Source organism: Acanthochromis polyacanthus, chromosome 15 (genome assembly GCF_021347895.1).
Source record: "Acanthochromis polyacanthus isolate Apoly-LR-REF ecotype Palm Island chromosome 15, KAUST_Apoly_ChrSc, whole genome shotgun sequence".
NCBI classification, from domain to species: Eukaryota; Metazoa; Chordata; class Actinopteri; family Pomacentridae; genus Acanthochromis; species Acanthochromis polyacanthus.
In genome coordinates this window covers 14,827,280-14,840,629 of record NC_067127.1, presented here as the reverse complement: position 1 = coordinate 14,840,629, position 13,350 = coordinate 14,827,280, and the positions used below count along the sequence as shown (strand labels likewise).

The window sequence follows — 13,350 nt, the reverse complement described above, 5'->3', positions numbered from 1 at the left end:
AAATAAATCAATATATTGTATAGACCCTTTAATGACCACGTCACGAATGACGTCACAGCTTTAGCTGGAGGCAAAAGAGGAAGCCCGCGGCCGGACAGAAAGGCGAAAGACTGAGGGACTAGGCTCTATCAACTTTTCTAAAATGTCGTCCTGCTGTGTTTTTGGATGTGTTTATGGCCGTTTTTTTTGTGGAATATTTTCATCTGTGTGTAATAATGAACCCGGAAATGTGAGTCGCGCTGTGTACGTTAAAGCCGTGTACAGAGAAAGGATGGATGGATATTCGTTGTTTGTCGGACAAATGTGTTTTTCTCACCCGCTGTGGTAATCACATCTGAAAGTGGTTTATACCGGAGGATTCATGAGAATCTAAGCTTTCCATCGGCGTATAGTTTTTGTATCATCGCGTTTCCAGCCTTCGGACATTCTTTAAATTCCTATGCAAATTAGTAAGTGTACCGCCGGCGGTACACTGACGTTTAACGGGTTAAAAATGCTCGAGTTTGCAGCGCAAACTATATACTCCCAGTCCCGCTTGACTTGTCGCTCCGCTTTTGCCTCCAGCATAAGTCCCGCCCACAAAAACGTCACAATGTTTGTATACAAATAAAGGGTCTATATATAAATATATACAATCCAGACCAAACGTGGGGAAGCCAGATCCAATTTTTACAAAAAAAAAATCAGTCTCACCGGTACAACAAAAGAAACATGATTATGATATTAAGAATTGCTCATCAGAATAGATCTCTACTGTCATCTCTACTGTCACCTGCTGGCTCTTATAACCATTACAGGTAAAATTTAATGAAATCATTTTTTGTATATGTATGTAATTTTTCCTGATAATTCCTACATTTTTTTAGTATTTGAGCCAATTTCACCTACCAGTTCAAAACTGTACAGGAAACCTACATCAGCAAAGGGGAGAAATTATCTTTACCACAATAGGACAGCATCAGAAAGTGCTTTACAGTTTCAAAATGACATTGTAAGCATAATGAAATATATCTGGATGCCACTTTATCTCTGTGCCTATCTACTCCATGTTGTTTTTTTATCCACCTCCTATGAATGCTTCACTAATGTCACTTCGTCTCTGATGTAAAACTAATTTACACAACTCTGCGCTGACTTTGCCTCAAGGCCTATACTGTATATTTTTTATCATTACTCTCCAGCAAATGGCTTGCGTTATGGAGAGCTCAGCACTCTCCACTTATCTCTGGCAATATCCTTCTGCCTGAGAATGGATGAAACATGTGAACATCAAACAGCTTGAGCACAACTGAAAGAAAGGCTGCAATATGAGCACTCCTGGTATGGTTACCGAAGGAAATTACGCCTGCCATTAAGGCATGTTGTCATTTTCAGAGCAGTGCATACCATCAGGGCATGTGTTTTGATTGTCACCATCCACTCCAGCCTGGAAGCATGCAGCTCTTCTGGCCCCTTTTATTGCAATGTAAACCCCTGGATGGAGACTTAAGAGAAGCACCGAGTGAAGGAAGTTAAGAGAACACATGTGCTGAGCATTAGTCTCTTTTTTCTCTCTCGAACAAACAGACACACTGAGATATGTTTTTAAAATGTGACAGTTACTGTTCCTTGTATTAAGGTCAAATAAAAATACTGTGAGACTTCTTTTGTTTTCGGAGACATGTGGGAAATGCTTTGACTTGTACTACCCATGAACTTTTGCTTCAGGGGTTATATTATTGAACACACATTCTTCTTCTCTTCACTTTCATACCTTCATTCAGAAAACCTTTTATAGTCATCCAGCGCTCATTCATCAACTATGCATGGGTTTGCATTTCAGTCATTAAAATTCACTCTCAAGGACATTTAATAGCCCACTGTTCAGCATCAAGTGAGGCAGTTCTAACAAATACTGAAATGTTAGACTGACTTTATTTCAGTTATGTAGAGGCAATTAAAATTCCAGATAAATTGTGTAGTACATTGGCAAGTTTGCCAAAAAATCATCATTGATTTAGGATATAATGAGACTCCTTCTGGATAACATACAGAGGAAAACAAACCAGGTACAGTACTGCAGCTACTGTTTTAAAAAAACTCCCTTAGTATAATGAATGGTACCTTAAACAAAGGAAGCTAGTACAAAAAACAAATATACAGTATATGATCAAAGATAAACATGTGGCGTACAGTATGTTACATTGTAAAAACCAGAAACAATATTTCCAATAAATTAGAGCTGCAGGAGCACTAATGTCTTATAGGGATTTATCATCAGTAAAAATGAAGGCAGTGCATCAGCCCCGGGGCCTGACCCTGAGCTACACAGACATTATCTATGATGGACATAAAAATACAAACAAAGTAACAGCAATGACAAAAAAAGCTGTCCATCCCTCCCATTCTATGTTTCTTTTGGTAGATGTCATGAATTCGAACACACTGAGCCAAATTTAATCACTATTTACAGACTGAACTGACACTATTCAAAGTAGCATCTATGGTGTGTTTTGCCATATATTGTTGGATTTATAATATAACTTTTAAATATTGCTTTTCCCACTCTTTTGCTAATTTGGGGATGAGGAAACAGTTTCAGTAAAGTCAGTGCCCATTATCCACTCTTCCTGGTTCTTCTTCAGTTTTCAGTCTCTAGTCTGCTTCCTTTCTCTCAGAAGTTGTAAGGTGAGACCAGAACGTGGACCCTGGCCACATGCTTGGCCTGAAAGGTGCGGTCGGTGTACTCAGACATGTCCACGTCAACGCTGATCTCCTGGGGCCCACGCAGCTGCTGCACCAGTATCAGTTCGCCAGTCTGTCTGTCCGAACGCTGCATGACAAAGACGCCACGGAAGCTTCCGCCCACGATGCCGAAGCGCAGGCTGTCTGGCCCGGTGCGCCCGGGGGCAGCTGCGGTCGCCATGCGGAAAAGCGTGGCAGGAGTCTGCAGGTTGGAGGGCAGAGACAGGTAATGGAAGGACACGGTCTTGGGAGCCAGGTGGCAGGAGCGGCTGTCCATGGGACAGGGGTTTCTCTCACACTGACTGCAGGACAGAAATGCAGAGAATATCAAAGAGGGGAGGCATTACAGAAAGATGTGGTAAATGTTTGACATTCTCTGTGCATTATAGTCATCACCCATTTCAGACAGTTTAACAAAGGGGGAATGCTTGCATAATTAATCCATCCCCGTGGGAAAGTGTTCGTAACTGTTTCTTTGTGACTTAAGAGATGTGACCCACAAGTGCACTTAGGTCTGGGATTATGGAAAGCTATGAACATTTTTATGTGTTGTTGGAGTACATGTTGAAACAAGAAAGAGAGCGGATGACATTTTTGGTACCGGACCTACACTGACAAACTGACGTCAAGCTGTGGAATGCATATGCCAATGATATTTTACAGAAAGAAATACATTTTTTCCAAATATATAATACAAATTTTGTTTAATTTTTCTGAGGCACTCCTGAAGCTTTCTCATCAGTATCATCTTATGTTTTTCAGCTGTAAATATTTCCTTTAAGCCCTGCATTGCGTCACATATCACAAATTAAAGCAATGTATTTTGCACACTAATATCTGTATTTACTTCAGTCACTCAACTCACTTCACAAAATCAAAATCTGCTTAGCATGAATATGTACTATGAAATGAGGACATAGCTACTGTCTTACTCAATTCCCTAGTTTTTCCCTTGTTACATGCATTTTTCCAAACATTTATGCATCCCATTTGCTGACACTGGAGCCATATTTCACCACGTTGATGGTTCAGTAGTAGCAGATACAGCTTTGATTTAGGCTTTTAAATGAGGCAGCTTGTTTCTAACTGGCAAATAGGAAGATGGAAGTGGTATCGTGTCCAAACACACAGATATTCTGCAGTTTAAAAAATGGTTTCATCTGGAGCCTTTAATTTCCCCTTCAAAAAAGTTCTGTTAACTTGGCTGGTAGTGATGCTTCTGTGTTGCTGGACCTCAGCAGTTACCATAGTGGGTTTAATGTTATTTCTTCCAATACAATGATGGGCAAAAGTACCAGAAATAAGTTCCAGCTTGTATAAAACCTGTCTGGTCGTGCTCAAGTGTATGCCTTCAATGACAGTTTCACCGCAGATAGGTGTATTTTTAAGCTCTTGTTGTGCATGTGGGGCCACTGGCATGGATTACTGGCAAACTCGAACAGAGAAATCATTGGTGTTATTTCTGTTTGTCTTGCTGTTACAAGTCAAAATGTCCACCAGGAGCACATCTGTGCATCACAGCTGGGTCTAATTTAATATGTAAAGTTTCTCGCTGAAATGTTAAATCGTGTGCAAGGATACACAGACAAAACAAATGGCTCACTCTGGGGTGAACGCACTTACAAGGGAGATGTCTTGACATAGCTGATGTTGCCATGAGAACGTGGACACTCTGGGTTGACACACCGAAAGCCTCCCCCTGTGTTGATACAAGTTGTCCCTCGGCTACAGTTGTGCTGCTGGCTTAAACATTCATCCACATCTGGAAGACAAAACAGCAGAGGCATGTAAGTAGGAGAAGCAGGGAGAGAAATCTGCCAGACCGACTCCATGCTTCCTGGTTACCACAGTCTGAGAAGGGGGTGCTCTGCTCTTTATTTGGTTTTTAGTTTAGTCTTCCACAAACGCCTCATGTCCTAAAGATCCCTTCTGCTGGGAAAGGGTGAGATCATTCATTCCACTGGCAAGCGCTAGAAGCTTCAGGGATGAAAATGAAAGTAGTAGCGAGGTTTGGGACCAACAGACACCTCTGCAGAGACCAAGATCTCGACTGCAGGAGGTTTCTCGTCTCTCTAAATCACAGGTATTCCTCTCTGGAGCTACATACCCAGCCAGATCTGCAGCCAGGCCTCTGTGAATGAGCCTTTGTCCTCTGTTCCCCCTTGTCACTCACCCTCACAGCTCCGCCCATCCGGGAGCAACTTGTAACCGCTGGGGCAAGAGCAGTGGTACGAACCCGGGACATTCACACACTCGTGGACACACAGTTTCCCTCCTTGGTCAAGCCGGTACACTTCACACTCATTTACATCTGTCAAGAAATAGCAAAATAAATCTATCTACATGTCAGCCTTAAACATGCGCCACAAGACGAACCCAATGCAGTCTGTGTACAAAAGTGACTAGAGGGGAGGAGATATTTAAAATATAGATAATTAAACACTGTAACATAACAGGAGGAACCAAGGTATGTTGTTCCTTTGTCTCATTCAATCATCAGTATTCAGACTTTAGCACTTCCAGCATCTTGTAAACACATTTGAGTCAAACTCTCATTTCAAATGTTATTCAAGCATTTACAACTTAAAAGCAACTGAACTGCGACTTAAATGGATGCTAATCAGCTTGTGACCTCTCAAGAGGATTATTTTGTTTGTCACAGACTGGCTCCACAGATTACTTTCATTTGCAACCATATTAATCACTAAAGGAGTTAAATATCCAGGTATTCAGGGATACTTTCGGCAAAAAAAGTCCATACAACATGAGCTATTTGCGCTGCAGGGATGTTACTGAGCAGGGCACCAGCTCAAGGGAACTGCTCTGTAGCTGACCTTACCTCCTTACGAGGAAGAGCAACAACAGGAGAATATCCCCACAGGGATCAATTAAAGTAACACATAATTACAGCTCACCCTGACAGATACTGTTGACAGAGGTGCCACTCATATGAAAGCCTGCATCACAGCTGCAGTGTTGCGCCTGGTTCACTTGGGCACAGCGAGGTCTGCGGCTGAAAGCTGGATCATTCATAACACTCCACTCTGGTGGTGCTGGAAGAAAATATAAAAGTCAGACTTGATGAAGAGGAAAGTTTTGCAAATAGAGTCGAACTAAGTAACTCAGACATTACTTCTGTGCTACTGACCTGTCTGGGTTTGGTGCTGGCAGTGAGAGCCACTCCAGTTTTGGGGGCAGGTGCATTTGTACTGGTTGACCCCTTCCACACAGGTACCACCGTTTTGACAGGGATTACTGGCACACTCACTTATATCTGTGGATGTAGGACAGAATCAACTTAGCTAGTCAACATGTTGAATCCACTATATACGAAACAACAAATTTGTCACTATTTTCATCTGAGATATTTCTGAGATGAAAATTAAAAAAAAAAAAAACATTTTCTGATTTGGTGCCAAGTTCAACACACATTTAAAAATGTCTTATATAGTTTTTCTCTAGATTGAAGATTTATATAAGCACCTTTGTAAAGTGAAAAACGAATCCAGAGATGTATTAAAAGTCTATCAGTGAGCCTCTACCAATGATGAAATTAGTATAGAAAAGATGCTTGATGTAGCTTATCAAACAATGTATCAACTCAAAGACTAAGCACCATGGACAAAATGTTGTTTGCCTCCACCAACCAGTCAAGTTGCAGGTTACATTCATCTGCCCTGTGTTTTTACAGAGCATTATGTTGTAACGGAGAATCTGATCCTTGCCTTTTTGGATATAAAATGTCATTATGCCATCATTTTTTTAAAACTCTTTGCAACATTTGAGTGCAATTTTTGTCATAATTACAAATAATTGTTGATCTATAACCAAAAACCTTTTTTGTTAGGTCACAGTGATCAATGACCACTAAAATATAAACTCCTCATCCTTGTGTCCAAGTGGAGGTTTATGTCATATTGGAAGAAATTCTGTGAAGGATTTCAAGAGATGTCATGTTCAGAAGAATCAGATGGAGGGATGAATGTACAGATAACCTGAAAACAAAATGTCTGCAAAGGCATTAAAAAGGATGGTAAGATTAGGTCAAGTCTGAAATTTGTGAAAAACTGTAAGAAAAATATGAAAGGACTCTAAATGCCTCTGAAGCAAAGAGTACCCATCCAGTTTGATAACTCATATTTACGATTGAATACTGGCATTGCCACTACTGGCAAAGTATGTCGACAGTAAGTCAGTGGCCTCTTTCATTTGTTCTGTTTGTGGAATGGTACCAGTTGTTTGATTAAAGCTAAGAAGGAATATTATTAAAGTGTCAATCACTAAAAAGATAGAGTCTTCTCTGGACAACAATTGTTAAAGTTGACTTAGCCCATTTAGATATTTAACCGGTCAAATTTATTGTCCTTCTCACTTCCACTGCCCCTTTTACCTCCGTTCTCCCGTCTCCCTTCCTTTACCCCAGTCCTATGCACAAACACGAATGTGAACAGAACATGCTGAAATAGTGTTGTTTAGATCAGTCCAAGGCACATTGTGTCCCATTTACTGAACCAGGGCTGTCTACGAAACAGCAGATTTTTTCAGCACTGACACAGAATGGTGATGGTTAGCAGATTGTAAGGCAACATTGACTGAATCTGACAAAAAGTCAGATTTGGTAAAACGGAGAGATTTGCCACTTAAAGAATTCTGAGTAGGAGTCTACAGGAGAATTCCGAAGATGTCAGTTGTATGACATATCCTTACTTCTTCCCCCCAAATAACAAATCCTCTGCTTTTATATATATGCTTTTATATATATGCAGTTTTTAAGCACCAGACACTGCAGTAATGACTCTCTCTTCCCATTCATTTAAATAGGGGCCTAGTCTTTTTAGTCCAAATGACTATTGGAGAATTACCAAGTGACAAGACTTGCCTTCAAGGACTTGGAGAAGGTGTATTGGATTAGAACTACTGACTCTATGAGTAAATATTCAGTTATTTGTATCGATTTGTGGATATGTATTATGTTTTACTAATGTCTTTCAAGCACTGTGAAACAGGCACAAAAGCCTGTTATTTGGAAGAGATGACATCTTTTACTTTTTAGTAATTTTCTGTCAGCAGCTTCCCATAAAACCTTTCAGCTTTACAGCAATTCTATGTTATCATGGAAACATAATTCTTATTTTCTTACAAGTGTTTCTCTGACTTCCTACCGAACACAGGTAAATCAACATCACTGTGAACTGTAACTGTGAGTAAGAGTACAGTGACAGATCCAATCATCAAACCATCATTGTTAAAATATCGTGCTATTTGTGGCAAACTGATTAATTAATTATCAGACATTAAGAACAATATAATATAATGAATACTACTATTTAATAGAGACACCAAAACAAAAAAAAGAAAATTGACCACAACAGAATGTAGGATGAAAGTGACTGTGATCTTATAAAAGCACTAAGCTTTGCTCTGTGTCTGAAAGCTTAAAAAAAAATCAAAGTTCTGATCTTTGATTGTGTCGTTGGCTCAGTGAGCTGTGCAGATGTACAAATCATAAAGCAGACTGCTCTTTGAGCTCCAGTGCTGAGGCCACAGTACTGGATGACAACCAGTTCCTTTAATTTTTATTTGGCTTCACTGAGGGCCACCACAGGACCATGACATGAAAAGGCCCACTTCACTCTGCGAGATATTTTTAAACTCTTCTTAGCTTTAAAGTTTTTCACACTCTGTCAATGCTGCTTTTCAAGCATGACTAAATTTAGACCTCTTATGCTGGCCTCAAAAACATGAACAGGGATAATACTGTGCAGAGTCAAGCCCTCTCATGTTGTTTTAACAAATGAATGTCAATAAACGTATGCACATGTTCAAATGAGTGTGCCACTTGGAATTTCTGGATGAGTGCCACTAGTGCAGGCTGAAAGGCGGCTATCAATAGCATACTTAGCTTTCTTTTGTGCTATCAGAGCAAAGTACTGGTATAATACCTGGACCTAACCTCATCCAGTGGGACTGCTGTCAAAGAACCAGGGAAACATGAGCAAGGGGGAGGGAGTTATCTTACAGTAGCCCAACCAGTGCTGTTAATGAGGAGTGGAAACCTGAAGGGGAAAGCACCCCACAGTGGAATGCAGTACAGGTGTTTTTCTGTGTTCAGAGACATTTAATGCCATTTTAACGAGGGCTTCATTCAGTGTACTGAGGAGCTGCAGACACTCCAAAGAATGGCTCTTTTCTTTGCCTGTTATCTGCGTGTGGCTTCTGAGCTGATGTCTCTTTCAGCCTGGCATTCAGACACTGCTGAGCCAAGGTCACCCTAAACGGGTGTGGGGATTTTTGCTCTACAGTCAATAGTGTAGCTGCTCAGGCCCAAAACATTCCACCAAATCACACATAACTATGGTCTCATACCTGGTCAAAATTGAGGATTTGTGGCAGGTAATACGTCTGGACCTGCTGTGTCTTTCTCAGCAGCGATGCTCACCTTTACAGATCGCACTGATGCCGGTCCAGGTGCCGTTATCCCGGCAAACACGTGTGGCAGAACCAACAAGATGGTATCCCTGGGAACAAGTGAAATGGACCTCATGTCCGACAAAATACTTTGAGCCAAACTTGGTTCCGTGAGCAGGGGCTTCTAGGGAGGGGCAGGTGGTGGGAGCTGTGAGAGAAAGAAAGAGAGCACGAGAGGAAGGCTGGTCACATGTGGAATAAGCCTCCCAACATCCTCTGGCATTCTCTGCCTGGGGATATACACGTGTCACTGGGCAGTGCAGAGCCTTCATGGGAAAGGATGGTTCAAATACTTCATTTACAGTCAACCAGCAAAGGACCGGCCATTTTCAGTCAGAATTGCGCTAGCAGTTAAGTGTTCTAGTATGTTGTATGCTCTGGAGAGTTTAATGCTTGTATAATGCTAGAATAGTATATAATTACATTACATTATATAACAACGTGAATGGATTACATTTTTGACTTTTATGAGATTTTTTTGCTTCCTTCAACTTGGACTATTGCAGAAAAATGTTTCCTGCTCTTTATATCTCAAGTGGAAAGAATACATTTCAGATCCAGCACGATAAATCACACATGACCAGACCTCAGTCACATTTAACTCATGTTTGAAACTGCACTGTACCCTATTCTAACTATTACTGGACAGAAAATGTGAAGGAATAAATCAGATATCATACTATCTAAGTCAAAAAATGACATTTTTCCATGTAGATTGTTGGATTTTATTCGAGTTGTAGAATTTAAAGCAGGTGGTGTGATCATTTTTCCTTTGCCTTTTTATGTTGAGCCTTTTTTTGCCATAAATGTAAAACATCAGCCTCTTCTTGTCCCGCCAAGTATTCTCCACAGAGTTGTGGACTGCACTGGTCCATCACTAACAAATTGGTCTCAGTGTCGGCTGCCAAACAACACAATTCCACAAATCCACTTCCCCTGTCGAATACCCAGTTCTGTAACCGAGATGGCCTTGAACAGTTGGAAGAATATATATATAATCCCATAATACAAGAAGCCATGTCTGGCACTCTGTCGTCACTCATTGAGGGGAAAAGTGTTTGAAGATCAACTTCAAACAAGTGAATGTTTCTAAAATGTTGCAGACTTGATAGTTTGGAATCTTCTTTTGCCTTTAACTGAACAGTCCTTCACTGAATCACAGAACGAAACCTCAGTCACATCATGAGTCCATATGAAAATGTAAACAGCATGGATTGCAAATTAAGTTAAATGAACACACTGGGCTCATTCTGTGAAATAAGCATGCAGAGTAATCAAATGCATAACAGATTAAATGATGCCCTTTTTCCTTTAGCCAGCCAAATATTGTGTGTTTACATGATAAGTGGAGCAAATCTCAGCATCTCTTCTGTAGTCTTGGCAGCCTGTTATCAGGGATGTTGATTTTACAGCATAGACCTCATAGATGTATGAAAACATGGATAATAAAAAATCTATTTCATACAGTTGTTCAAAATTATAATTTTTTTCTTATAGCATAAAGTTACAAGTTGGATTTAGTGATCATCATCTGTTTACAGTATAAGAAGTAGTTTATGAAAATATTGAGTAAGGACAAAAGTCTTTTTTCACATTTTCACATATTAAAGGTATACATAAAACAATTGTTAGATGAATTGCATTTAGCTGCTGCAGTTTCAGGGTCCTGGTATGTTGGCTCACTTTCACACTCTCATGGATGACCGAGACGCTTGAATCGAACCGAGCCAGTGTTAAAGCTATTAGTAACACCTGTGTTTTCCTGCTTTGATAAGTTAAAATGTCTGCATAAAAAGGCTTATAAAGTTGACAATCATAATGACTAATATGATAGCTGTGGTGTTGTTGTTGTGTGTTTTCTGTCTGTTCATTCCTCACCAGCTGACTGGTCTGCTTGAGGTAACTTGGAGACCGAGTTCTGCAGCGTCGCCAGCTTCGACTTCATGATCCTGAGGCCCTCTGTAAAGCGCATCTCCTGCCCTTTCAGAAACTTCTCCATTTGACGAAGCACCCCGACCACCTGATGCTTATCCATGCACGTCTGTTAATTAAAAAAAGCATGAGGACTGTGAGCAGAATTCAGAGCTATAAAAGAGTGTTGGCAAAACATTTTAAAATGAGTGCTGGACTTAAAGGTTACCTCACTTTAATGGCCATAAAATCTAAAACATGAGAGATGAACAGACATTATTGGGCAGCTGTGGAGAGTGATCTAATTGAAACTAAATCCCTATTATTGGTGGGTGCATAGTCGTTATAGTGAGTTACTTTTCACTGATGTTCAAAGACATTATGTAACACTGACAAGACTTTCTAGTGAGATGTTTTAAATGTACTTGATTTCAGAAGAACTCTGCATTTATTTTACTTTAAAACATTGCTTTCCACTTTTTCCACTAGACCTCAGTGCACTCACATGTGAGATATTCTGGGCCTACCATCTTTCTTCTTCTCTGCCTCACCTCTTTTCACTCTTACAACACAACTCCAGTGGCAGACACAGCTGGACAAAAGCTGTCTGGCAGATGTCAGGGGGACCTAAGTCCAAAATGCTGTTCCTGTGTATATTTTGCATGGCGGTAGGAAGGCACACGCTCATTGGATAATCCTGAATGGGCACACTCACAATAGCATGGGTGCCACAGGCAGTTACTTTGGGGAGAACGCTTGTCAAGCCATTACAAAGTTCCTCAGAGAAAGTGCCTCTAATCCTTTCAGGAGGGTTTATTAATCACATGCTCATTGGAACAATATCTTCTGAGCAGCATACCTTAAATTCCTGCTCTGGCATTCAGAGGGCTTTGTACAATAATAACAAGCTTCAATACATTAAAATTCATCGTGCACATAGTTTGGACCTGTGCAGTAGTAAGACTGTCTTCTGCTCATTTTACCTGCCCCAGGCCAAAGGGAAATGCCACCAGCTGACAAGACATGAGAGGATTCATATCCAGATGCAATTATATATGTATTTGTATATGTATATATATTTGAAAATTCAAAAAGTGTAAAGTAATTTCTAAAGTGGAAACTGTAGCCTGTGATTACAAAACTAACAAAATGACACACACTTTATACTAACAAAATGACACACACTTTATACACAATCCAGTAATGTTGGATGGAAGCTGGATGAAATGCTCATGCAAAATAAAAATATATAATATTGCTTGTTAGGCGACACCACTGACAATAAGATTAAGATTTTAAATAAGCAAATGTATTAATTCTTCCAAATAATATGACTTTATCAAAGTTTGAGATTTGATACAGTACAGTTATTTGCTCAGATTGCTCATTCTTAAACATATGACATTCTGGAATCTTACCTGAACAGTGGCATGACCACTCTGGACAGCTGTCAAACACAACAACAGCAAACACCTGCGTAGAAAAGAGAGTGCCATCTCCGAAAGTCCTGGAATAATAAAGTAATGTTCCTTAGTGATGTTCTCAAATATTTAACAGACTTCTTTTCTTCTATAAAATCCCCAATAAAACAGTTCTGAAGACCCGTCCACACGTTTCAGGAGTGAGGAAGATGCTCATCAGGTGCCTGAGACAGATGCGCTCCGTCTCTGTTTATCTGCACTCTTGGAAAGTTTAGCCTCTGAGCTCTGCACGCTACCAGGTTTCCTGCAGCAGGAATCCCTCCCACCGTGATACTTCCAAACACTTTCCCTTTGCATCCCTCTGCTGCTGACAGGGGCACGGACACACAACTTACAACTACATATCGCAAACTACACGAGTTTTAAAGCATTGTAAATGTAAAAATGTTTCTTTTCCCCCCTCCCAAACTCAACAAATTAGCATTTGCATAATGTTAATTACGAAACGTGTCGTTAGCTTTTGGTGAGAGGCTGGGTCACCTAAACGCACACCTAAATATTGACAATACTATCAGGTTACAGAAACATAAATGTTACATTAACTTGCTTTGTGGGGTATTTGAAGTCTATTGGTTTTTATTCTCACATATACAGCGTGTGCTTGGCTATCCGTCAGTCTGTCTATCAGGGTTTCACTTGTAGAGTCGCAGCGACACCTGCTGGTAAATCACTAGAGTGTGGGAGAGCCTGAAGTGTGTCAGGTACGTGCGCAAACCTCGGCAAAATTTAAAAATAACAAAAATAATAAAAATAAATTAAAAAAATC

At 40.2% G+C, this 13,350-nt stretch overlaps 1 protein-coding gene across 1 annotated transcript; it reads right to left on the bottom strand.

Moving 5' to 3' along the window:
• Positions 1 to 1,895: 1,895 nt before the first annotated feature.
• Positions 1,896 to 13,037, bottom strand: LOC110949977 (fibulin-7). Its single transcript, XM_022192327.2, has 8 exons — positions 12,522 to 13,037; positions 11,071 to 11,233; positions 9,164 to 9,340; positions 5,873 to 5,998; positions 5,640 to 5,777; positions 4,898 to 5,035; positions 4,348 to 4,486; positions 1,896 to 3,026 (listed from the first exon to the last, which is right to left on the bottom strand). Exons 1-8 carry the CDS (start codon positions 12,597 to 12,599, stop codon positions 2,654 to 2,656), a joined length of 1,332 nt encoding a protein of 443 aa, XP_022048019.1. The 5' UTR covers positions 12,600 to 13,037; the 3' UTR covers positions 1,896 to 2,653.
• Between the last annotated feature and the right edge of the window lie 313 nt (positions 13,038 to 13,350).